This window comes from Pipistrellus hanaki, assembly GCF_964339955.1.
Source record: "Pipistrellus hanaki genome assembly, chromosome: 6".
NCBI lineage: Eukaryota > Metazoa > Chordata > Mammalia > Chiroptera > Vespertilionidae > Pipistrellus > Pipistrellus hanaki.
Window position 1 is genome coordinate 48,714,873 of NC_140508.1, and position 27,906 is coordinate 48,742,778.

At 38.1% G+C, this 27,906-nt stretch overlaps 1 protein-coding gene across 1 annotated transcript in view; it reads left to right on the top strand.

The window, feature by feature from the left end:
- The window catches only part of DOK6 (docking protein 6), a 225,520-nt gene that overhangs the window by 170,791 nt on the left and 26,823 nt on the right, over positions 1-27,906 (top strand). Inside the window, exons 6-7 of the mRNA XM_084887401.1 lie at positions 299-437; positions 10,562-10,679. Coding sequence (XP_084743527.1) covers positions 299-437; positions 10,562-10,679 — 257 coding nt within the window. The remainder of the gene's footprint in view (positions 1-298; positions 438-10,561; positions 10,680-27,906) is intronic.

Here is a 27,906-nt window from a genome sequence, read left to right on the forward strand (position 1 = left end):
ATCCCTTTTATCTGTTTCTTTACACTGTTGTGAACACTTCATCTAAAATTCCAAATATACATAGATTTTTGGCCAAAGCTGTGTTCTGGAAAGATGTGTTGGTGGGTTGGCTGGTTGGTTTGGTTGAGGATGAACCTGCTTCACTGTCTCCTGTGAAAGTCAAGGCAGAACATTAGCAGAATTATTAATGTGATTATGGAATTAATATGACACAGGGCAAAGGTGTCTTTCACGTGGAGAACTGTTATGCACTTGAACACATAAAGACCCATCTCTTTCCCTGTCTCTGTCCTCACAGAATGTGTGACACGGGTGAAGGACTATTCACTTTTCAAACAAGGGAAGGAGAAATGATCTATCAGAAGGTCCATTCTGCAACACTTGCCATAGCTGAGCAACATGAAAGATTAATGCTAGAAATGGAGCAGAAGGCCCGGGTAAGCCTCCTTTCTTGGTACCTGAACAGCTTGGAAATTAATGTCACTGAGGTCAGATGCACATTGTGTATATGTTGGTCCATCCATGTCTCCACTCCAGTGTCCACCCTACCCCAGCCCCAAGAGCTCACCCCAGTTGCTGAATCTCATATTTTTAATTCCCTCTTCAGCTTATGAGAAGTTAGTTGTGGCCACTAACAGGGAGCTCTACATTCTGTGCATTTACCTGTGTGTGACCTGTTGCCATGGTTACCAAAAACAGGGGTGGAGTGTACAGAGAATGACATAAGAAGCAATGTCCTCTGCATATCTCCATATACTGCTAGACAATCAGAAATTCAGACACAGGCCCAGAAAAATTAATAACTATCAGAAAGGATTCTACTTTTCTTTTTGTTCTTATCTTTGTCCTAGCATTTCTGAAACTTCTCTGTCTTCCACATGTACCTCAGAGCCAATAATAAAATGTTTGCAGAAGGAGCTCCTCTTGTTTACTGACAGAATGATTTGCCTGTTATCTGGCCTGAAACCCTGCTATCTATTCTTTCAGGGTCAAGCTAAGAAATGGATTGCCCAAAATCTGAAAGAGTAAATTTTACACTGGAAAAAAATTTATAAGCTTTATTACTGTCTTTGAAAAGCAAACAATGAAATGATTGTTTGCTACAAACCTAAGAGCTGAATGTTGTCTATGTCCGTCAGATTTATGGAGATGCATGAGATTTTACCTGTGAGAGGACAAGTGGACCTTGGGGACAAGGGGATGGGGGGAGTCTTGTATCAAAAAAAAAAAAACAATGATTCTATGCCAGTTTAAGACTACTAACTTATCTTCTGATATTACAGTAGGAATTTTCTTGCTTTTTTATGTTCTTTTTAAAAAAAATATTTTAATCTTTACCCGAGGATATTTTTTTTCTTGATTTTTAGACAGAGTAGAAGGGAGAAGGAGAGACAGAGAGAAACACTGATATGAGAGAGACACATTGATTGGTTGCCTCCAGCATGCCCCCCAACCAGGGCTGGGAGCCGGCAACTAAGGTACATACCCTTGACCAGAATCCAACGGGGTCCCTTAAGTCCACAGCCGATGCTCTATCCACTGAGCCAAACAAACTAGGGCTAGTTTTGATTTTAAAATGTCTTAATTATATAACATTTTAAAGTATAACAAAATTTTAAATATAAAAAAAAACAAAGAAGTCATTTAACAAATAATCTCATGCTATTCTTAATGCATTTTTAATTTTCTCAATACTGCATACATAATTTCATCTGTCTACCTAGGATATGGTTTAAAGAACTCTTCTAGCACTTAAGGGTGACAATGGTCAGTCAGGTTTATCCAGATATTTGACGTTCATAGAGAGAATGTTAGTAGGATTATTGAACATTAGTAGGATTATTAATATGACTTGAATGCTAGTAGGATTATTAATATGACTATGGAATTAATTGAATATGCATTAATAGGATGTTAGTATGGCTTAGTCTTCTGGATTTCAGTTAAATTTAAATCGTTGTAATAATTTTCTTAATTAATATGACATTTTTCTAGTGGCTTTAATATATTATAAATGTAAATGAGAAATTTTAACTTATTTCAGAATCTTGCATATTCCTTACCAGCCTATATTTGTAATTCACTGGTGCTTATTGGCAACCAAAATTAGCAATTGTGATGTCACTTTCTATTAGTTAACATTTGTAGTTCTTCTTTACTAACACTTGTGTTGAGCAGGCTAAGTGCTCCTAAGCCAAGTCATTTAAATTAAATGTTCATAACCGAAATCCCCAGAGTTTTTCATGCCACCATAATTGTCTGCCATAAAGGAGACCACTTAGTTAGTGTCCTGGGTCCCCAATCCCACCACTTACTGATTGTGTAATCTTGGGCAAGCTATTTAACCTCTAAATGTTTCATTTTCCTTTATCTGTAAAATTGGAATATAATGGTTCTATTTGTTTGGTTGTTCTGAGGTATCTGTGCATATATATCAAGATACAGGGCGGGCCAAAAGTAGGTTTCAGTTGCTCATAGGGAAAATAGTACAATAATGATTTAATAAACTCTGTGTTTCACATACTCACAAGTGTAAGCCTACTTTTGCCCCACCGTGTGTGTGTGTGTGTGTGTGTGTGTGTGTGTGTGTTTGTGTTGTGTGTATAAACTTCTAAGAATAGTCCTGGCACATAGAATGTACCATAAAACATTCATTATTATGATGGCAACCCATCTGTAGAAATGATTTTGAATAATTATAAGATTTGCAATGTTGCGTGACACGGAGAGCTAGTCTGGGGAGTGGAGCCAAACAACTGCTGCTGAGGGGTCACAGACAGTGGGCCACTCACTAGGTCCTGGGCAGTCTACAGCTGGAGGGAAACACCATGGACATAGGTGCTTGAAGGTGGAGGGGAAGTAGGGAAGATGTCAAAATAGCAGCCTCAGTGTGACTCAACAAAGAATCCAAATCTTTCTAGAAATCACAAATTCAGAGACTTTATAGTATCTTCTTGGTACATACATGGAAATGGAGCATTCAAAAATGATTGCACAACTATGCTTTTCTTTGAAGGTTTTTTTTTTTTTTAATAAAGTTATTCCAGATCTGGTCCAAATAAAGTTGAATTAATGATGCTTTTTGAAGGGCAAGTAATACAACTTGAAAACTACCCCAATTCCCCAAATTCTAGGACCATAAAGCAAAGGTTTCCAGGTTTCCAAAACAGAAGTTTTTCTTTTAAGAAAATTTGTTTACATTCACAAGTCTCTTCTAAAAAGAAATTCTAACAAGAATGAAATAGCAGTTAAATACCCTCTTCATATTCATGAAGCAATAACTCATCATTTATTTATTTAAAATAAAATGAAGGTCTGTGCTATAAATTAGATAAAAGTATAACTTGAGAATTGGAAAGGCACCAAAAAGCCTATCTAGGATATAAAAATGTTGCATTTCATTTATTATGTATCCATTGCAAAATAAGAAAATAACACTGTTCATTGGCCTTCCAGTTTTTAAAGCCAGGCCATGGAAGATTAATATTAATTAGATAGAAGATGTTTATATATTTTAATGTAATTAAAAAGATTTTACAAGATTAAATTACCAATGAGCTATCTTAGCAGTGAATTCCCCAAACATACTTGTTCAGGCAATTGAATGAAGCATTTATTTGCATCCTTTTAAAAGTGATTCAGGAGTGTTACTGGCTTTATAAACAAACTTGAATAAGAAATAATGTTTCAACAACCGTTTCTTAGCTGTAAGAGAAAAATTTAATATAATCTTTTCATATCATATGTAAAACCTTGTTTTCCTTTTGTTTATTACCTTCCTTCAAGAAGAACACATGAATAAACATATTTTGATATATCACTGTAATCTAAATTAGGTATTATTTCTATTCTTGGTTGAAGAATCTAATATCTAGGAAAGCAGTCTGAACAAACAGTATATTTACACTGCAGAGTATTGAATAAAAAGGATCACTGAGCCGGGTCAGCGTGGCTCAGTAGTTGAGCCTCAACTTATAAATCAGGAGGTCACTGTTCAATTCCCGGTCAGGGCACATGCCTAGGTTGGAGGCTCAATCCCCAGTGTGGGCATGCAGAAGGCAGCCAATCAATGAGTCTCTCCTCATTGATGTTTCTACCTCTCTCTCCCTCTCCCTTTCTCTCTGAAATCAATAAAAATAAATAAATAAAAGAATCACTGAGTTGGTAAGGCTTTTAAAAGTGTATATTTTTGTTTTCTTCACTGAAAAAGATATTGAAAGAATTAATTCATATTAACTAACTCAATTAAGATGATTTTAAACTTGACAAAAAACTTACCCAAGTGTTGACAACTACCAGTACATATGATTTCTGTCTAAATAGTTGCATGAATGGAGAAACAATACTATATTGCATCAATTTAAAAATACACATTTTTTCACATTTGAACATCTCTCATGTTAATGTAAGTTACATTTTAATTAGTCACACTGTTCTTTCCTGGTGCTACCTCAGATGATGCCTTTCCATTGGTGGCAGCTTAGAGTGCATAATACTTGTTATAAAACGTATTCTGAAGATATGAAATTATTATTCCCCACAGTAGCTAAATAACATCTTTCAGTTCCTTTCAAGTATATATAATATGACCATGAGCACACGTTCTCATTTTTAATTTTGAGGAAGTGAGACAGCCTTACAGAACAGGCTCTGAACAAGGAAGTTTGATTTCCTGGACAGTGGAAGCATTCTTCAAACCCACATTTTACAGGAATCCCTATCACTTATGCGGGGGGAAAACATTTCCCACACTGAAAAATGTGAAGAGTCTGGAAGCATAGCAGTCCAATGAAAGTGCACAGAAAAATAGCACCACATTATGCAATCTCTTCTAGGAAAAGTTTAAATGTGTGATTTGTGATTGTAAGTAGTATGTAATATCTAACAAGAAGGAATAGCTGCTAATTCAGTCTTCAAAATTCTATTCATGAATCTTTTACTCAACATTACCAATTATTAATCATAAGACAAGAGACTTCATTATTATTGACAATGACCAGTTCCCTGCTGGGAAATGCCATTCACATAATTATGAAATTTCATTGTACTGATGGATAGACACTGATTGTAATAAACCAACACAGGCTCAACTAAAACAAATTATTATAGTTGACAATTAAAGTAGGCCCATGATCCTAATGGATCAGTTCACTTACTATTGTTCCCCTTTCAGAATACTAAAGAAAATGTAGTCAAATACAAAGAAAGCATACCCATTTTTGCATAAATACACAACTGAGAGGAAAATAGAAGGCAGGGTGTAAGTTTTCTAATAGGTGATGCTGCAACACAATATAATAGTAAGGATTTTATTTATATCATGTTCTTTTTCCTTAATCTTGGTCAATGCATGGTTTAAAATATACAATTCATTTTTTTCAAGTCAGAGGAAAATAATATTGCATAGTCAGTCAGGTTTTAAATAATACCTAACAGCTTCTTTTAAATTATTGTACTCATATAAACTGCATCTCTTTTTTTTTTCTTTTTTCTTTTTTCTTTTTCTTTTTTACAAAACCAGAAAGTTATTTAATAGTGTTAAAGAGGTATTGAACAGGAGCCTGTTTAACTGTTTGAGGAACTTCTTTTGAATCTAAATCATGAGTTGGGATTCTTAATTGCCATTAAGTAGAAGTCCAGCCATTGCCATGGTAAACTCAGCAAACAAAAATAGTGAGTGATGCTCAGACTGTATAGCTCAGTAGTTGAGCAATGACCCAAGAATTAAGAGGTCCCAGCTTGGATTCCCAGTCAGGGCACATGCCTAGGTTGCAAGCTCAATCCCCATTGGGGAGCCTGTAGGAGGCAGCTGGTTGATGATGTTTCTCTCTCATCAATGTTTCTATCTCTCTATCCCTCTCTCTTCCTCTCTCTAAAATCAATTAACAAACAATAGAGTGATGCTCCTTTCAAAATTTCTGCATTGATCCTATATTGAAAATGCTTTATTAGAAAATTGAACTGCAGAACTGAGTGAAGGCATTTGAGACACTGTAGTCTGCCTTTTTTTAGAACATATTGGAGGAAGTGAACTTCCATATACCACTGATAGAATTTGATATTTATTTATTTATTTATTTATTTATTTATTTATTTATTTATTTTTAATTTTATTTTATTGTTTAAAGTATTACAAATAGTAGTACATATGTCTTCATTGGCCTTCCCCCAGTCTCTCCTGGCACATGCCCTTCCTGCCTTCCTCCCCACTCACCTCCCCCCAGTACTTTACATCCATTGGTTATGCTTACATGCATGCATACAAGTCCTTCAGTTGATCTCTTATCTCCCCCCCAACCCTCCCCAGCCTTCCTACTGTAGTTTGACAGTCTGCTCAATGCTTCTCTGCCCCTCCTATCTATTTTTGTTCATCAGTTTATAAACTGCATTTCATTTGTTAGTCTGGTGCACACTCAGCAAAGTGTCTTCTAATTCCTTTCCATTTATCTCCAATAAAATGAAAGATTAAACATGAGATGTCCCCTATTGAAAATTAAGTCAAGTTTGTGAAAAACCAATTGCCCATAAACCTTCAAACATCAGAGGACAGTTTTCATGAATCCAAACAGTGCCACCCTCGGCTGGCTATAGGTCTCTGGGGGAGTTGGGGGGGGAGGGGGTGCTATTCTGTACAGTTTTCAGATTTCATGAGCTTTTTTCCAAGAACAAAGAAAATTATATGTTCTTGACTTGTATTTAGCATTTTCTCACTAAGCAGCTCCACATTTTGTTCTTATACTGACATACATTCACACGTCACATTAGCCTGTTTTTTAACCACTTGTATTTTCGTAGTGCTTCTAATTTACAGCATATATTTCTGCCCAGTCCCTCTTGTCTCAGACATACCAAGGAACATGTTGACACATTCCACCCAAGATAGGACATTTCTTACTCCATCATATAGAAGAAACTGTGACTAAGATCTCTTTGAGCCTCATTTTCCTTGTCTATGGAGCTCAGGTGGCATATTTGTTGACAATTTATGTGATTGTTAAATGAAATGATGGATGACACCAGTTTGCACATTGCTGGGCACAGAGAATGACTCACTGATGCTAATTTATAAATACTGAGTTTTCCCTCTCCCAAGTGTACCGATTTGGGTCTCAAATGGTAATAGGATTTTCCATTTTCAAAGCAATAATTAGGGAGATACAGAGAAAAAGGAGAATAAATTTGTTAATGTTTTTATACAGATGAATTTTATGTGAGTAAACACAAATTAGCATTAATGTTTATCACAGGGGGAGGCAGAATCTCAAAACAGCACAGGGAATTTGCAAAAGGCAATATCTAGTGGATATATATATATATATATATATTGTAAAATCAGGAAGAGGTGCTGGTAGGCAGTCTCTTCACAAAAATCACAGCAGTCTTCAGACCCTGCCTGCTGCTTCTGGGCAGTGGAAATCCTCTCAAATCCAAGGCCCTATTGTCACATATTATACTACTAGTGGCCCAGTGCATGAAATTCATGCACTCAGGGAGGGTCCCCTAACCTGAATTGCAAGAAGACACAGGCCAGGCTGAGGGACCCCAGTGGTGCACAATCAAGGCAGAGGAGGGTTGCAGGAAGTTAGCCAGCCAGGGAGGGACCACGGGAGGGCTCCAGGGCGGGCGTGTTCAGCCTGTCTTGCTCAGGCCCAGTTGGCCAGACCCCAGCAGCAAGCTAACCTTACTGGTCAGAACGTCTGCTCCCTGGTGGTCAGTGTATGTCATAGTGAGCAGTTGGGTGGCCTTCGCATATCATTAGCATATTACGCTGTAATTGGTTGAATGGCTGACTAGATGACTGGACGCTTAGCATATTAGGCTTTTATTATATAGGATGTTGGGGAAGAAGCTCATTTTTCCCGGTAGCATCAAAGCCTAAAGAGCAATGGATCAAGTCAAAAGAACTGTTTTCTAGTAGAGGTTCTGCAGTTGAGATTTTATCTTGAGCAAGTTCCTAAATTTTTCTGGATTTTGATGTTCCATTGATAAGTTGAGAACTGCTAGATTTTCCAAGAAGTACTGTAACCTTGAATTACGTGGCCACTGCACAAGGTTAGCTTGTGCTTCCTTCAACCATGGCAGCCTCAAGGTAGTCAGACTTACACAATGACTAAGAACAAGAGGAGAGGAGAAACTGCTTTGACCATCTTAAAGGACATGCCCACAGCAGACATGATGTCATGGTGACCACATGTTATTGATCAAAGTAATCGCCAGGTAGCCCAGATTTGAGAGCTTGGTACCTAGATGCCCCAATCCTGAATTCAGGCTTTTCAAGAATCTGCAGCCATCATTATTTTTCCATTAAAATAATGCAATATTTAATACTGTTTATGATGCAACTTCTTTTGAAAGACATCACACAGAATCTTTTCATTGTACAAAAAAAATCCCACAGAGGTTCAGAACAGAAATATGATTCTATTTGTAATTGTTCAAGGGGATGGATATATGGCCTTAGAAAAGTCAGTTTCTATCTCAAAGCTTCAGCCTCCTCTCATCTTAAAAAGGTATTCTTCATCCTTTTCCCATCTCCCGGGAATTTTAGGATTAAAGTAGATAATGCAAATGATATCTGGGCCAAGTGCCATGTAAAATGACCAAAAGAAAATATAAACAGGATATTTGAATTCAGTGGAAAATATGTTATCTATACACATGTTGTATCTGCTTCCTAAGGAATTCTACTAAACCAAGTGCAGATGGAACACAGACGAGATTAATGGGTGATGCACATCACCATTTCTTGAGAAAGAATCCCAGAGCTTCTAGAAAAGTAGAGGCAAATATTGACCCAGGTATTTGGAAGAGTGGGGCTAACAGATGGAGGTGACAATGTCACAAAATGAGCCTTGCCTCCATCCTTAGCATAGTGGTATGGTGGCTTTGTGGGTTTGATTTTTATGTCTTAACATGCATAGTTCCACCCACAAGTTTGTCCAACTGAGAGGTGGAGGGTAAAAGTGGACATGTGCATGGGAATAACATCCCAAAACACTGAAAAGCACTGCCCTGTTGTAACCCAGAAATTTAGCTTCTCCCTCTCATTCCCTACCTACCAAACATGGGATGTGTGTGCCAATTAGTGCGTGCCAATATAGCAAATTCAGAAAATATAAAAATTGATTGCAATGCTGCTATTTAGAGCCATCTTTTTTAAAAAGTGTCTTCAACAGGGCCAGACTTTTAAATACACTGAGTGGAGCACTTTGGTTGCAAGACATAGCAGTCTGGAAATGTCTCACTACTAAAAAAAATAAAGTAAAATGGGTAAGTTCATGTCCTTGGCCTTCAGAGTCTATTTAAATGGAAACACCTATTAGCTTTACATGGCATTAAAGGTCCTGTTATATTCTCTCAGGTACTTTCCTTATAGAATCTTCTAAGATGTGTATAACTACCCTGTTTCCTCGAAAACAAGACAGTGTCTTATATTAATTTTTTTTCTCCCAAAGTTGCGCTAGGTCTTATTTTCAGGGGATGTCTTATCTTTCCATGTGCTGGGTCTTATTTTCGGAGGATGTCTTATTTTCGGGGAAACACGGTAACACCTGATGGAAAGTCTAGAAGTGCTGGGTGCAGGGAGGCCTCAGTAGGAAAGTGCACACACAGCCAGCAAACAGGCCTCTAAGGCTGCACTCAACAGGGCTGATCATTACAGCTTCCAGTTTTGCCAAGAGCAGTTATTTAATAAGAGAAAATTGGAGATTTTATTAATTAGAGGATTGCCCGTTGTCTGTAAAAAATGTGTACTGAGACCAAATAAAAACATTTCTGTGTGTGTGTTTTAAAACCTGGTGTGAATCAATAAAAATAAACTTTCTTCTTGGAAATGCAACATGAAGTATTGTACTATTTGAACTAATCGTATGCCTGAGCCCCTGATGTGATGTGTGAACCTCTTCTGCTCACCTGAATTTTGTGTTTCAAACAAGAAAATGTGCCGCTGTTTTATCACAGAGCTTCTCAGGAAAAACAATTTTTAATTCACGAAAGCATATCGCAAGACTTAGGGGAAAGATCTGTTCCAGGAAAGAGCCATTAAGTACTGATAGGGGGAGGTGTCAGGAAAGATTGTAAGACAGGGAAATGGGTACAACAGAAATGGAATCCTGTGTTGACAGCATCATGGGGTATCTGTTTTAGAAGGGACTTGCATCTCCATTTTTTTTAGCTACTTTAAACTTCAGTTAATTGTAGAATGCTGATGGTAATACAAGCAATTCTTTCTCATAGAAAAGCAGATACATTCTCCCTGAGGAATCCAGTTGATTATTTCTGTGACCAGCATTCCTAATCGGAGATATGTCCTTTGGAAACAACTTGGAATCAGCGGTGCCACCCTTTGGTTCCCTTCTTAGTGAATAACTGGGATTAGGTTGTTTACAAGTGTTTATTTCATATAGGTCCAGTCATGATTTCACCTTGTAAAAAACGTTACCCTTCAACAGCAGCTGGTGCAGGGGCCTGTAGCCCACATTTCACCCTGGACTTTGAAAAATGCAGATTTCAATTTAATATTTTAAAATAAAGCCTAATACCTGTTTTCTTTTTCTTTCAGCTTCAGACAAGCTTGACTGAGCCAATGACATTATCCAAATCAATATCTCTTCCTCGTAGCGCGTACTGGCATCACATCACCCGTCAGAACAGCGTTGGTGAGATCTACAGTTTGCAAGGCAAGTACCTTTAAAGGAACCGGTACACGCAGCACCACCACAGCTTCTCCAGGTGGACCTGGAGTCATGCAAATCGCTTTGTATTTGCATTGCTGGCTTTTCCTCCATTTCCATTTCTCAGCCCTCTCTGGCCACAGTGGGAGCTCTAAGATGGACAGTGGCTTCTCTAAAGCTATCATCTCAGGCCCATGATAAAAGTTATTTCAAAAATCAGGACCTGAGATGGCATAGGAGCTTCACTCAAACCTTACCCAGCACATATCAGAAGCTAGATGTAGATCATAGCAGTGTCTATTTTATGCTGTGCTTTACAAAGGATTTTTTTCTCTTAGCATCTATTTTTCCATAACAAGATTGCTTTTAAGTTCGGAGACTGACTTTAGGCTCTATAATAAAATGCTACAGAAACCCACTCACAGTAATGTTAAGGTTTAGCCAAAGCCCTGACAGAGAAACTATTTGGGGAGTTGGAGCAAAGAAAGAGACAAGTGTAAATGCTTTGCTTGTGTGATTTTTTTCCCTACATATAAAGGTTAAATAGCATGGGGATGGCTTGATGGATTAATCAAATTAATAAATAGCAGGTATTTCATCAACAACTGCAGAAACCTCGGCTTTGGCGGTTCATTTCCTCTTCCTCCCCTTTGTCCTAAAATGAATCATTTTAGCAGTTAGAAAAGCACTCAGCTGCAGGCAGTTGACTAACCCGCTGACCAAGATTGGAGGAAGCAGGAGCTAAGAAAACACAGCAGAAAACACTCATCCATCAGACAAGCATTTGTTGAGCACAATAGGTGGGAACAGTAATAGAAACCCAGTAAATATCTGGTGAATGAATGACCATTATGATTTTTGAAGTAGTTAATGCCTAAGGGTAATGCATTCAGGGTATTTTTCTTTTTCCTTTTATACTTTAGCTTTTGCTCATAATAACAACACTAAGTATTTTGACCAAAAAAGAATTCTGTTAAAAACTAAAATAGTATATTTTAAAGCAATAGTTTATTGCCATAGTTTCAAACCTAGACTCATAGAACTTGGTCAGTGGGAATAATGATGAAAGATATATCCTGGGGAGTGAAGTCAGGATCATGGTGGAGTGATAAGACCCCTTTGTAGCTCCCTTTAAAGTTACAAGTGGGAACCCACCACCCTGTCACCCAGTCATCAGTTTTCTCTACCACATGATCACACACACACACACACACACACACACACACACACCCATGACCCAGGAGGCAAAAGTAAAGGTCAGAGAAAACAAAACCTTGCACTGCATCCCTATCTACTGGCAAGCAAGAATTTGGTCTGTAATTCCAGCAATGAAAGACTACTATTTTCATGAAAAGTAAGGGAAACTTTTCTCTGAAGGGAGAGCTTGGATTAAGACTGATATACAACTTCAGAAATAATTGTATATGCATCTAGCAAAAACCACCAGAATGCATTGCAATTTCTTAAAACATTGCCAAAAAACTCATTGGAAGACAAGGTTTATTTACACAATAAAATAACAGTCTATAACTATTTAGAAAACTCTATCTCACTGATATTAATTTCAAGCAAAGTTGAGGGCTTAAAATATCAGTTATGATGAGCAATTTACTTATATGGTCTCAATATCATATTTTTTGGTTATTTGTAGTTTTTATATAATAAGAATGCATTGATTAAGGCAACTACTATAAATCAGATAAATATAGAATATATTCCAAGTAAATTAAATTTCACTATACATTTATCTTTATATTGTATACTTCTTAGAGCAATACATTTTACTATTTCATATACCCATCATTTTATGTTAATATTATATATAGAGAGAAATATTCAGATAGGTAGGTAGATAGGTAATATACAGATAAATATAGATCTAAACATGTTAGTGATTTTTGAAAGTGGTGATTTATTTTATTCTCTTTTGTTCTATTGAGGTAGTCAAGTTAAGCAGAAGACAAGAGCTTTTGACCATAATTTTGTTTTTTTTTGTTTTATTTTGTTTTGTTTGTTTTTTTTTATGAGGATGTAACCTATTCTGACTACATCTTGGTGGAATCAGGACAGACTAAAACTGCTGAAACAAAAAAAGAAATAACAATAAGAACATTGATCCTCAGCACCCCTTCTTGCACACCTACATTTTCACCAAGTTATACTTAATGGTGTGGTCTCATTTCCTCAGTTGTGCTCCTTGAAGTGGCTTTATCTTTCCTTTATAAAGAGGAGAGCATAGTAGGGCAGCTGTCATCATTGACCTTCCAAAGTCAAAGGAAATTTTTGGCAAAAACAGGTGTCATACCAAGTAAATCATGGGAAGCACTGAGGAACAAAAACATATCTTTCCAACTTTTTCATCATGTGTTTCATATTCCGACGGTGAAGATGAGATCAACATGAGTAAATTCAGCAGGCTTTTCATTCAGATGATAAAGGGGGAAACGTTTTTGTAGTTAAGGTTTAACAGATTGGGATTCATTATTAAACCGCACATGAACTAGATCTGGGGGAAAAATTCATGGCGTGTCAACAAATCCATTGTGTTCAAACTCACCCGTCACTCTGATTGCATGCCGCCCTCAAAACTGCGTTTTGCTCAGTTTCACTATCTCTATTTCTGTCATTGTTTTGTAGCTGCAGAAGCAAGGTGCACTCTACAGGACTGGCATAGCAATGCTGCATTTACTTTAATGCTCGGAAAAGAAGCTACTCCCAGAAGGGTCTGGGAATGTATAGTTTGTTACGGTTTCCCCAGTGTACTCTAGCTCTCTGCAGTCAAGAGATAGAGACAAAGAATTATTAGCTTTAACAAGTAAATGTTTGCTAAGTACCAGGCAGCTGCTGTTTCGAATCTCTTCCTCTAAATGGCTTATGATGGGTTTGTTGCCTCTTCCTGCAGAATTGGTAAAATAAGGACTTTTATTTTTCTTTTCGATTTTGCCAGATACTAAGGATGATCAATTTGTATTTGAAGGTAATCTTCTATGTATATTTTTCCAACTTCTTCTGCATTGATGAAAAATGTTTGTCACAACACATTCTGGAGCTGTTATCTCTAGGCTGAAGGGATCTATTAAAAGGGAAGGAAACCTGATTTCAGACGCTTAACCCAAAGTGAATGCTTAAAACATAGTAATTATTTTACCGGTGATAGAACTGGGACAGGCTGGGTTGCTGTCTCTCTCCACTTGCAGCTGTTTCTCTGGGATCAGTTCTTCCACCAGCTCCCATGAAGAAAGGAAGCCAAGAGTGTGAGCTGAAAATGGTCCCCAAGGACCCTAGGACCATATCCTTTCTGTACTAAACTGTCCCTGGTACTTTCATTGAGTAATTTTTACATAAAATTATATGGATTTTTAGTGACTCACTTTTTATTTTCTTTTTAAATTTAATTTATTGGGGTGAAATCTATAATAATAAAAGCATAATATGCTAATTAGACTGGACATCCTTCTGATCAACCTTCCGGACAAAGCTGGGGCTACGAGGGAAGCCCAAATCCTAGGTCCCAGGTGCCAGAGGGAAGCTGGTGCTGGCAGCTGAGGGAAGGAAGGCCTACTCTTGCACGAATTTTGTGCATCAGGCTTCTAGTTGGTTAATAATAGGTTTCAGGTGTACAATTCTGTACTCCATCATCTGGATATTGCATTGTGTGTCCACGTCCCAAAGTCAGATCTCCTTCTGACACAATATATTCGAACCCTTTACCCTTTACTACCTCTGACAGCTTCTCTTTGGTAACATCAGACCGTTGTCTGCATCTGTGAGTTTATGTTTGCTTTCTTTGTTTGTTCATTTATTGCTTTCAGTTTATATGCCACATATTAGTGAAATCATATAGTTCTTAACTTTTTCTGTCTGACATTTCACTTAGCATGCTAGTCGCAAGATCCACCCAAAGTGGATCAAAGAACCAAGTATAAGACCTGAAACAATAAATTATATGGAAGAAAATGTGGTTACTAAACTTATGGACCTTGGTCTTAATGAAGATTTTTATGAATTTGACCTCGAAGGCAAAAATAAATGAATGGGATTATATCAAACTATGATGACTCATTTGTGAGCAGCCTGAACAACTTCGCTCTTTGAGTCAAGGATGACTGAGGTGCCCTTTACAAAGATGGAGTTCCGCTTTCATTAACACTGATTGATATTCAAATGCCAGCGCAGAATTGTCCCCCTCCCTCTGCCTCCTATCATCAGTAATTAAGCTACAGACCCCAGTGTCAGCACAGCGCCAGACCTGATTACACAGAAGGTATTTTATGTTCACAAAAAGGGCATCTGTGGTTCTAAATTCTCAGACAGCCAGGAAGCAAACAGGCAATTAGAATTAGAGATAACCTTCAGAAACGGTAAATAGAGTTCCAACATAGATTAAGGAGGTAAATCAAAGGCTTTACTTTTCTTTGCTCATCTATGGCCCTCTGTTCATTGTTACTGCCCCGTTTCAAGATGGCATTGTAGGTAAATAGCTTCCATTGAGATCTTCTGTTTAAATATTTATTCTATGATGTTTTCCAAATTGCAAAGTTAGGAAAAGTAAATTTAAAAAAAAAAAAGAATTGCTCCAGTAGTAAAAAGGAAACTGTATATGTCCAAACTACCATCTTCTCTGTATTAGATCTTTTCATTGTCAGGGCAGATCAGCCGTGACCTTGGGCAGCAACCAAGTACATCACATTCTCAATACGGCCTAGGCCTGTGGGTTGCAGTTTGGCAACAATCCTTTTTCTAGAATGAACATTTCCTGTTGATTAAGCATTCTATGGACACTTATTGCATATCCTTACCTTAGGAAGGATAAGTCAAAGGCAGGAAATGCCTCCATGGATATCCGTTTTTAAAGGTAGATTCATCCATTGCTCCCCAAATGAAACCATAAAAATGCTCACACCCTGCAGCCATAATCAACAACCTCTTCCGTGCTTCCAGATGTTTCTGTATAACTTTACTGTTTGGATGTATTTGTTTACAAACCTGCTTCTTCCCATAGGTTGTGAGGTAGCAACTTGGAATGATTTTTATCCCACCCATTACCTCACCCCTAGCTCAGCCCCACTATTGAGAGAAGGCACTATCCCTGGAGGTTAAAATCTTGAATCTTGGAGTTAAACCAACCTGAGCTTACATATTAACTTTACCATTGCTGACTTGTATAACTTTGGGCCCTTTACTTACCCTTGCTAAGCCTCACTTTTTTCATCTCTAAAATGGGGGTGCTTCTGTTATAGGCAACAGGAACAGCAAGAGGTGTCTGACCCATGGGGTCAGACAAAACCTGTGTTCTGGCTAGGAAATAACTCAGAGCAAGACCCAAAACTGTCAGAGAAGAGAACATTTATTGGGTAAATTGCAGAGGGAGAGCATACTGGATCCTCCATCCTAAGGATTTTAGGGGAGATTCCAGGGCAAGATCTTAATAGAATATTCAGCAGTTTTCCAGGTGTGTCCTTTCAGGGTTGTGGTCTCCACTGATTGATTGGCTAGAACCAGGGCAGGGGTCATCATTCCATGCAGCTGGCCCTGATGTCAGCAGTGACTGGGCCTGGGAGCTGAAATACAACTGAAGCCTAGATGTTATCTCTAGGGAGGAAAGGTCAGGGATCCAAACCCAATGACCAATGACGTGCTATGGGAGGAAAAGTCACCCTGGGGGTGAGGTCCCACTTTACAATTGATTGTCCCCTGCTAAGCACCTAGGGCTCTCATCCTGGTGACCTTCCGTAACTGGCCCATCGTTCTTGCTCTGCTCATGTCAGTATCACTGCCTACAGCACTTCAATGAGGTCACCCATGTAAGGTAAAAAATATCTACGATAATAAAAGTATAATATGGTAATTAGACCAGATGACCTTATGAAGTCGGGGCTGTGAGGGAAGCCTTGGTCCTGGGTGCCTGCCAGCGGCAGGAGGGAAGGAAGGCCTGCTCTTGCATGAATTTTGTGTATCAGGCCTCTAGTAGTCAATAATTATTAACCACGGGCACCATACTGAAGTCAGTTAAATTTCCACTCATCAGCTTTCTTCTCTGATAAAGGGAAATATTACACCCTACTCCAATTTACAATAATAAACACATAACATGCTGATTAGGCCGGACCTCCTTTACTGTTCTAGTATTTATTTATTTAATTAACTCTTGTAGAGTTTATACTACATGTGAGGAATTTGGTTTTGTTCCAAGGACTTGATACAAATCTAGCCTTAAGAAATGGTCTCTAGCTTCTAAAGTCCCAGAAAACCTATAGCTAATTCTCAACCTAGCCCTAAGTTTTTAATGCAAGAAGAAAAAAATATGTCAGGCTTAAATATTGTTATTTTTTTCCTCCCATTCAATAATGACCAGGAAATGGAAAAAGATAAGAAATGTTAGGAAATAAGCATCATTAAAATTCCACCTGCCAGAGAATAAACTGCAGAGTGAGTTTGTCAAGATGTGGCCTTCAGTGGGGTTCTGGCACTTAGGCCATTGCTCTAAAAATAACAGATGCTAATTGCAGGCTTGCTGCTTCACTCTTCACACATCCAGTGTTTTAAAACTCAGGAGCCTGGTAATATAAGTTTGTTTGAGAGAAATCTGTTAAGAATTGATGCTGTGTGCCTATGTTTTAATGCTTGTATTTAACACAGGAAAATGGTCCAGTTTGGGGGCATGGTCTAAGAAATGTTTGGTTGCCATGCCTATATCGTTCAGGTTTGGAAAGGCACTTATAGCCTTTGTTTTATTTTTGTTTTGTTCTTATAATACAAGAAAGAAATTGGCTGCCAAACTTAAGTGACGTTGTGTCCTTTATATATATGTTCAAGATAAAGGCATGTGGTATTAGAACAAAAGTTTCTTACTGGCAGCACAACTCTAGGACAGATATTGTACTTACCTTCTGAGAAAATGCCATTTCACCACATGAATTTGGGAGATTGCATCTCTGGTGTACCTTGAGGATGAGCCAATCTGAGACTCTAGCATATCCATTTTAGCATTCTGTATGTACTCAGAAAGTGGAGTTGGCTTAGAAACACCCACATCATCTTCATTTTCTAGTCTAATAAGAAAGTTATGGGACTGCCCTAGGGTGATAGCGTTTAATGTAAAATGGGATAACACAGTCATACTCTCTATCCTGCCCAGGTTCATTCTCCTAAGTCACAATCAAGATTTGCAAGAATGGCCCTGGCTGGTGTAGATCAATAGTTAGAGTGTTTATCTGTGCACTGAAGGGTCGTGGGTTTGATTCCCATTCCAGGGTATGTACCTTGATTATGGGTTTACTCCCAAACCCCTGGTTGGGCACATGCAGAGATAGCCAATGGATGTGTTTCTCTGACATCAGTGTTTTTCTCTCTCTCTTCTCTCTCTCTCTCTCTTCTCTCTCCTCTCCTCTCCTCTCCTCTCCTCTCCTCTCCTCTCCTCTCCTCTCCTCTCCTCTCCTCTCCTCTCCTCTTCTCTCCCTTCCACTAGCTTTGAAAAGCAATGGAAAAAATTCCTCCTCTGATGAGGATTAAAAATAACAATAAATGAATAAATAGATTAAAATATTTGAATGAATGATTCCTCTGAAAAAGCAAGCAGCAGCTCTTCTGAAATGTGCTTTAAATGAGACCATCCAGATGGAAGCCATCTAAGCAGTTTGTGGGAAACCCATAGCAAAGGCGAGTTCTCTATGGTTTGGGCACTGCCTTTTAAAATGTCATAGAGCAGTTTTGCTCCATTTCTGGAACAATTTAAAGCACATTGTATATGTCAATTAGTTGGCTTAACTCTTGAGAGTGACTATTACTTTTCATTATGACTTTGCAAGCCTTTTACCCAAGTTTTATGGCAAGTTGCAATGTGTCTTCCTCTGTTCCATTTCTTTAGAAGTGTCTTATTTGGGAGATTTTGAAATCACTTTCTGTGGCAGATCCCTTTTATTTCATGCACTTTCCTCCCTCCTGAATATTTTCTCTTTTTTCTTTACGTGTTAATGCAGACATGCAGGGCTGCCTGCCTGTTTTTCATCCCCTGGGCTTCCATTACAAAGTAGAAATGCCTTCTAATCAAGCAGTATTACCCTTAAGGAACAATTTTGTTTCTTCCATTCAAAAGTGATTTTTTTAAACTTAAGGTAGTAGTGTTTCTGAAAACCTGCCAAAATTCCAAGAAATAAGTACTTGAAATTTAACTGAAATTAATAAAATAAAAGAAAATTTTAATTGCAAAACAAATATACCCTCATTGAAAAACTCAAGATAAAGAGAGAGATTATGTAAGCAAAAATCACTACTAATTTAACCATACTAGCAGCCCAGTGCATGAAATTCATGCACACAGCCTACACTCTCTCCAATCTGGAACCGCTGGCTCCTAACTACTCACCTGCCTGCCTGCCAGCCTGATTGCCCCTAATCTCTCTGCCTGCCAGCCTGATCACCCCTAAATGCCCTACCCTGCTGGCCTAATCTCATCCCAACTGCCTCCCCTGCTGGCCTGGTTGCCCCCAACTGCCCTTCTCTGACGGCCAATTTGGTTCTGATTGGTCAGTTTCTTTACCAGCCAGCATCAAACACTCTGTCTTCCAGGCAGCCATTGGTTCCTCACAGCTGACCCAGATTTGGTTCTGATTGGTCAGTTTCTATGCAAGTCAGTATCCCTGGGCCTATCAATGGGGCCTGATTAGAAAGGCAGAACTGATCAGCAGCCCCGGTGGAAGCCTGGAGAGAAATGGAGGTGCAGCTGCTGGCCAGGCCCAAAGAGAAAGAGAGAGGCAAGTGCTGATCAACAGCTGCCACAGAGGCTATGGATCAGACCCTGCTTCTCTTTTCAGGCCTCTCTCTGGGCCTGATTCAAAGCCTCCACAGTAGTCAGTACTGGGTCACTAAACTTGCAACTACAGCAGTCAGTGCTGGGTCACCACAGCAACCCAGCGCTGACTGCAGGACTGACATCTAGTTGATCAAACCTCCAGTTGTCATGGATATGATGGACCCAGGGTTTTTATATATTAGGATACTATTAATCTTTAAAATATATATATATATATATATATATATATATATATATATATATATATATATATATATATTCAGAGAGAGAGGGTAAGAGAGAAACACTCTTGAATGCTCCCTACTGGAGGTCTAGCCCAACCCCCGCATGTGCCCTGACCAGGAATTGAACCAGCAACCTTTCAACCCTTCAAACTTTTCAATCTTTCAACCTTCCAGTGCACAAAACAATACCCAATCATCCAAGCCATAGCAAAGTCAGAGTCCACAGAAGCATTTTAATTACTATGAAAAAAAAAGTGGAAATATCATAGAGAGAATAAATGCACATAGAGACTACAGAAAGAGGGGGCATTTTGGAAAAGTGAGTTCCTCTTTTCTGTCAATGGTTGGAGAATTTTAAAAATCTAGAGCTATCTGAAATTCCATGTGTTCTGAGATCTTCTAAAGCTTCAAGCACCTCTTTGAAGAAACTATCTTAGGGGTGAATTTCACAAACATGAGACAAGTTGTATGTTATTCAATCATTCCTCTTTTAAAAATATGTCAATGAATCCAATACAAGCTTGCTATTCATCACCACTGTTTTTTCCTGATGTTGACCTGTCCTGTTTCCCCTTCCTGCGAGTCCCCAGATTTTAGTCACACTAGCCACCAATGTGCCATGCACCCCATGAATGCTGGCAGAAATGGATAGGACCCCAATCCCAGAAGTGTCCACACTGGAGCTTCACTAATTGGTATATTTTATTTGCTTGCTCTATCATTAATTTAAGTCACAAATTACCTCAAATACTTTGTAGAAAGAGGCTGAATATACAGTGATTAATTTGAATGTTAATAACATGTGATTAGAACATTCGTTTTGCTCTTAGTTAGAAGGGTAATGTTCTCTCAGAATTAAACTCTCAAAGTAAGTTGCATACTCAACTAGTCTAAATGCAAATTAAAATATCTTCGGGATAACATAATAGAATTACAAATGTTAATACTTTTTAGGTCCATGATTTCCCTTACAAATGGGAATAGGAAAAAAATAGTAAATGGGATTGTCTCTGACTACTTTAATATTTTTTAAATGTTTTTATATCTGTGATAATTATAAAAATTTTCCCAAAATGCAAAAGTTTAAGTGCTGGTAGGACATATGAAACTATGTATCTCATTAATACCTCCTTTCTCCCTCACCTCGACTCAAATTTTAAGTGTTTGCACTAAAAAATAAAATGGCTTCAACTTTATAAATTCTTCTTTAAATATGGAGAAAAAAATCCTCTGAGTGTGAATCATAGTTTTATGGGTGTTGGAGACCATCTAATCTAATATGCGTATAGAGGAATAATTGTCATAAGCTATATTTCATTGTATTTTTCCTTTTTAAAATTAATTTTAATAAAGTATAGTTGACATACAAAAAAAGCTGTACACACCTTGATAAAAAAGAAAAATATATACCCATGAAATTGCCATACCTTAAATTTAATTATCACTTCTCTAGAAGTTTTCTTCCTCTGCCTTTTTTATTATAAGAACTAGGGGCCCAGTGCAGGAATTTGTGCATGGGTGAGGTCTCTCAGCCTGGCCAGCAATTGGGGCCTAGCAGAACTGGGCTGGCCATAGGGAGGGATTGCAGGAAGCTGGCCAGCCACAGGAGGTTGGCTATTGGAGCACACTGACCATCAGGGGGAAGCTCCTGCATTGAGTGTTGTTCGGTTGCTTAGGCTTTTATATATATAGATATTAACCTCTTATCGTATATAATTTGCAAATATTTTCTCCCATTCTATACTTTGCCTTTTCACTTTGTTGTTTATTTCCTTTGCTGTACAAAAACATTTTAGTTTTCTATAGTCCCATTTGTCTCTTTTTGCTTTTTACCTGTGTTTTGCTGTCATGTCCAATGTGAAAAAGGTTTTTTTCCTGTATTTTCTTCTAGGAATTTTATGATTTGAGAGCCTACATTTAAGTTTTTAATCCATTTCAAGTTGATCTTTGTGTGTGGTGTAAAAGGAGGATCTGTCTTCTGTATGTGGGTAACTTTAAAAATTATAATTAATCTCTTCTTCTCCATGCCCTATTATATGCATTTTAGACTAAATACATTCAACCTCAATGCTAAATTGACTTCTGAGGGCAGTTTCACTCTTGTTCTAGTTTATTTATTAATGCTTGGCACTCAAAGGAGTATTTCTGAAGAAGTTGCTGAGTCACCAGCCACCTATAAAATATTTTGAAGTCCTCCAGTGGCACTGCAGCCTTCCTGGAGCCACTGAAGAAATATGGCTTAAGCTTGCAACCCTCAAGTCTCAAAAACAAAATCCATATTTTGTCTGCCACTTCTATTTTTTCCACTTCAAAGTGCTAACAAGCGTTTAGAATAAATGGGATAATCTGGGTCTCTAGGATTGAACTGAGTGCCCAACATCCTCTCCACAAAGCAGGCTAAGCCCCCAACATGGCGGCAGAGCCACACAAGATCAATGTGTTTCCAATATCTGTAGGAATCTAGAAATCTCCTAAACCTCTCCCTCACTTGCCAAAACCATTGGAAAGTTCAGAACAGCAGAGTAATGACCAATTTCCCACAATGCACATCACAATTTATATGCACAAATGAGCTCCTTGTAATGAGAAGACACTAGAGGGCTCGGCTTCATTTACATTGTGTAGAGGAAGAGAGGGGTAAATGGGAACAAATAAAAATTAAGGAGTAGGTGGAGATTCCATCATTAAAGCCATAGTAAACATGTGATCCATCTAAACTTGGCCCAAAACACTGAGTGGAGCTATCCAAGGGGCCCTAGCCAATCGTTTGGCACACTGGCAAAGTGTCTGGCATAAACAGTGTGTAGCAGAGCAATCAGAATGCCAGCTGTAGTGACAATGTCTTTAAATGCACCCATGCCACTCTCAGCATCGCCACCGGGTAATGAAAGCAGACTTACCTGATCAGAACGCTTTCTCACTGACCCTTCAAATAGGTACCAGTTTGGAAATTAGGAAGGCAAAAAATTGGTCCCACTTCCCTGTGTTCTTGCTTTTAGCAAGGCTGTCTCACGAAATAATGGCAATGTTTGCCTATGGATAACTGAACTGCAGAAATCGTGTAGCTCATTATAACACAACGGAGCGCATCACTTCAATTCATTTTCACTCGGACAGCACCCTCAGTAAACGTTGCCCTAAAATGGGAAAGTACCACTCTTTATTGCAGTTCTTTCAAGATAATGTTTTGCCATGTATTTTTAAAGTCTGTCAAATAAGCACCAAGACCATATATTTGGTTTACAAACATGATCATACAAGTTCAAATGTATATGAGTTGTGGGAAATGAAGGTATTATAGTTTTCACCCCTCTGATTCTGAATCTCTTCTTGCACTAGGTGATTATTACTTACTCATAGGTTTTATGTAAATGGTTAAATCTTTGTAGAATACACAGCATATGCATGTGAAATCTGGTTTTACGAGTAACCCATGTATCCTATAGGTCCCATCTTTTAGTTTTCTGTTGTTTCCTTTTGCTCTTTCCATCCTAAAAATAGGTGCTTACATTACAATGGTACAACTCCCTAAATAGAATCAAAAACAAAGAAAAGCTCAATTATCTCTATTTCTTGTAATAACCCACCACAAAATAGAAAATCACCCATTTTAATTGTATACCTATTTTCACTACATTTTTTTTCCTAAATAATGTTTATTGAAATACAGCCTTGTGTAACTCTGAGCTGTATGTGTTGTTTGAAACACCTGACTATTGAGAATGATTACCATGTGGTGTTAGCTAACTCCTTTATCACTTCACATAATTATCCTTTCTTTGTGTGTGGTGAGAACATTTAAGATCTATTCTATGAAAAACTTACAAGTTATATAATACACTTTCCTTAACTACAGTTACCATGCTGTACCATAGGGCTCTAATGATCCCCCAAATGTATGCCTTTATAACTAAATGTTTAACTTTACACCTGTTTTGTATTGTGGTAGTGGGGGTAGTAAGCAACTGAATACACAGAATCTCAGAGCCAAAATTAGCATAGTAAGACAACTGTACACAAATACACTGCGATGTTTCTTTTTTTTCTTCTCAACTTGAATAACCCAGCAGGTATTTTGCCACCAAGACCCTTACACAGCTGCAGTAAATCTGAGAAACTCACTGTTTCTAAGATGCAGACACTTCTAATCCCTGACTTCAGGTGTGTAGTATTAAAAAAGCACCACTGACTCCCTTTGTGGAGTAACAAGATCAATGTCCTCAGAGTTGAGCAGAATACAGGTTACAATCAACTCCTCTATCATCTGTGATTGGGGATATTCTCAGAGGAAGGGGTGCTTCCCAATCCAGCTAAACAAGCGCCAAACATTTCTGCAATTTAAAAAATATACATTATAGCATCTAAAAAGTGTTTCTAATTCAAGCACAGTCCATGGAAGAATCTTTTTTATTCCTTTGAAAAACAAGATGGCAGATATTTAGACCTTGATTGTTTGTAGTTAGCAACCTGCCATAATGCAGTCTCTTGTTGCTTTTATGAGGCATATGCTGGTATGCAAGAGAATCTCACCCACCAAAGAAAGACAACAGGCAATCCTTTGAGTCCTATAATGATAACACATTCCATGTTCTGTCAGGTTTTGTTGTCCTTGATCATTTTGCTAAGTAATCCTTTAGGAAATTATTGTTTTAATCATGCAAATTTTAGAAAAACAAGAAATAACAGTCTCTGTTGAAAATTAGTATGGTCTATTAAAACCAAGAAGAGACGTACTTGTCTCATGATCACTTTTCATAGCACTTGGGTCCCATCTTCATATCTAGCCTACCAACAGTGGCCAGGACTATCGTAAATCTTCTGTCAAATATTCAAATGCATTGTAGCCTGGTTTCTGCACAAAGCATCTGTTTCTGTGGTGTTTTGACATAAGTGCTATATCTCTAGTGTAGGGATGTGTTACTGTCATTAGGCAAAGGAGAAGGTAATCACCTGGAAAATGAACACCTATTTTTAAGTTCACAAAAGATGGTCTTTTTTCATCATTATGATATTTCAGCCCTAACATCCAGTGTAATTTCTTTAAATGAAGTGGTATTTTGGCTTTGGATTATTGGCAGTGAAAGTAGGGGCCACACATCATAATTTACAGACTGAGATTTACACTCTGGGATTTCAGAACAGATATGCCAAATAACCTGAGTACCGTTTCACTCTTCATCACCACATTTATAGAATCCTGTAGATAAATGGGGTGGAAAATGCATTATGATGGGTGTTGGGAGCCTTGAGTTGTCATCTCAAGCCTGTCATTAACCTTTTGCACAACTTTGAACAAGTCGCCTGCCCTCTCTGGACTGTAGATTTCTCCAGAGGACTGCCAACATCACTTAAGCTTAAAAATGCTTAGCCCTTCAATTTACCTAATTTGGGATGTTCCATGGAGGTTGTGGAAATCCTTCAGTCTCTTAAAACATGAAGGGTATGAGGATGTTTCTCTAGAGCTAAGAATGTATTTATTTCAAACTGTGAGAGTGTGCACATTTTGCAAAGCTTAAGAGGGATATAGTGAAAGATAGCATGAGGCGATCGCCAGAGAAACCAGAAATAAAGTTGAAAACTTTGGCACAATTTTGCTTAATGTGAGAACACGAGTCCCACTCTCTGTTGCTTTCATTGACTTAGCAGATGTTTACCTAGTACCGACTGACTGCGTGGTAGACAAAGGACCAGACTTTCTGCATAACTGAGTTCATTATCAACCAGTTCACTCACCAATGGCACATTTGGGAATTTAACTATTTACAACACATGGTAACAAATAGTGCACCAAGTCAGGAGCTTTCTTATGAAGCTTTATCTGCTCTTAACCACCTCATAAAAGATGTGAAAGAAGAAACAGCCCAGTGTATCCACCCAGGCTTGTTTTTCCTCTGAGCAATGAAACTGTGGATCATGGAGGACACTGAGAACTGTGTGGAATACTCATCCTCTAAGCGAGGGCCTGGAATGTTTTCTAGAATGAGCTTTCTGCCTGAGTGCTTCTTTCATAGAGAAGAGAAATGAAATGTCACAGCAATGATCTGGGCAGGGGAAAGTGTGGGGAAGGCCGAGTCCCAATTACTGGCTTAGGCGGAGATGGGTCCTTGTGCCCTCTTTCACGTTGAGGTGAACCTGGTAACACTATCTCGGGAAGTGTGGCTAGAATCTCAGAGAAAGGTCCTGGAAACACACATGAGTGCAGCTGGTTTTGTAGGCATGTTTGGGACATACCTGCATGGTTTCTTTCATCTAAGTTTTGCCATTGGCAATATGAAAAATGGTTGCTGGGAATTTGTCTGTGATGGTATTTGAAGAGAGCCCTCCTTGCCCTTCCCCTCAGTTCAAATTCATTTATTTTAGGGTTTGTAAGTCTAACCACATGGATCTGGCAGAAATGACAGCAATTTCTGCTTGTTGGCTTTCTCTCTAATGCCAACCTTCCGAGGACACAAGACTGCCCCATCTTTGAGGGAACTATGTCAGTCAGGAGGGTCTGACAGATTTGAACACACAGATCCTTAAAAGTAGAGTGTGCTGTGCACCATGCATGGCACAGATCAACTTCAGAAGAGACCAATCTTGCTCCTGAAATAACATTTATAGAAAGATCACAGTCGCTAGCAACTTGTAGAAATTCCCTAATGAATGGACTTAAAAGTTTCTGTGTCAAGTTAGGGACAAAACACTCTTCCAAAGAAAGGAGTCACAGTCAGAATCTCTTGCTGTCTAGGCTGTTAGAAAATGCTGGTAGCAACGGCTTGTCATTCTCCCAGAGGATGGGAGCTACTAGGTGTTGCATGATTCCTGAGGCGGTGTCTTGAGCAGAGAGCACAGTTGAAATTAAAAGCATTGTAACTCTTTGTGAATATTTTTTTGAATAAGATTATTGAAAACACACTTGTCTGATGTCCCAACTCAGCTGGAATCATACTTTTGCTGGAAATTGCACCTGCTTGTTCTTTAATTTTATAGAGATTAGTTTATTATTTCCAATTCTTCACTTACCTCCTGAAAGACCTAATTGCCTGTATTTATCAGAAAAGAATTAGAACCCAATGATTAGAGCTATACTAATCCTACCCCAAGTGTCCCATCTTCTTACCAATTGAAAGATAAAAAGACAAATGATATAAAAATTAATGATTTGTTGGCATTTCTCTTGTCTAATTATTCTATGATTCTTTGAGGAAAGAGTGGCATCCTTTTTATGGGAATGAAATGCCACTATCACTATAGCCAGATGATACCTATGGAGTGCACATTAATGAAAGAAAAGAAAAAAAGAAAAGAAACAACTAGGAAAAGATCTTTTTTTTTTTTTTTTTTTTTTTTTTGCTTTACTTTCATTTGTTATGCTTTTGTTCTATTTACCTGAAAACTACATTTACTGAGTTACCTCTTAAAAGTAGCCTTTTCATTTTCACTTAGGAAATCTATAAAGTTGTCAGAATGTTGCCTCAGGCATTACCCTTATATGGGGAGGCAGAATGTAAAGGAAAAAGAGACCGGAATCTTCTATTTTGTTAGGCTACGGGGGAAAAAAATAGTTCAAACTTGTTAATATATCAATTTTGTAAAGAATATAAAAATAAACCTGATATGTCATTGTTAATGAAAATTTCTGTAAGCTGGTTATCTTCTACTTCTATTAAGACTTTATCACTTGCTCCCCCAACTGGATGTAAAGTTTTCCTTTTGTGATCAGCCATAATATTTATTTCTTTTCTGATATGCTACCATTTTCTAGGTTGTTTTTTTGTTTTTTTGTTTGTTTGTTTGTTTTTTGGGGTTTTTTTTAGAATATATTTTATTGATTTCTTACAGAGAGGAAGGGAGAGAGATAGAGAGCTAGAAACGTCGATGAGAGAGAAACATCGGCCAGCTGCCTCTTGCACACCCCCTACCAGGGATGTGCCCGCAACCAAGGTACATGCCCTTGACCGGAATCGAACCTGGGACCTTTCAGTCCGCAGACCGACGCTCTACCACTGAGCCAAACCGGCTTGGGCCATTTTCTAGTTTGTGTTACAAATAATATTATGTAGAGTTGTTCTCCCTAGTAATTATGGTAAAGTATCTTTTTACTTCTTTATAGTGCCTATCACTGTCTGATATTAATGTTTTATTATTCATTCTTTCATCAAATATTTCTTAAAGCTGACAATAGAAAATAAATTAGTATATTTAAGATACTCAA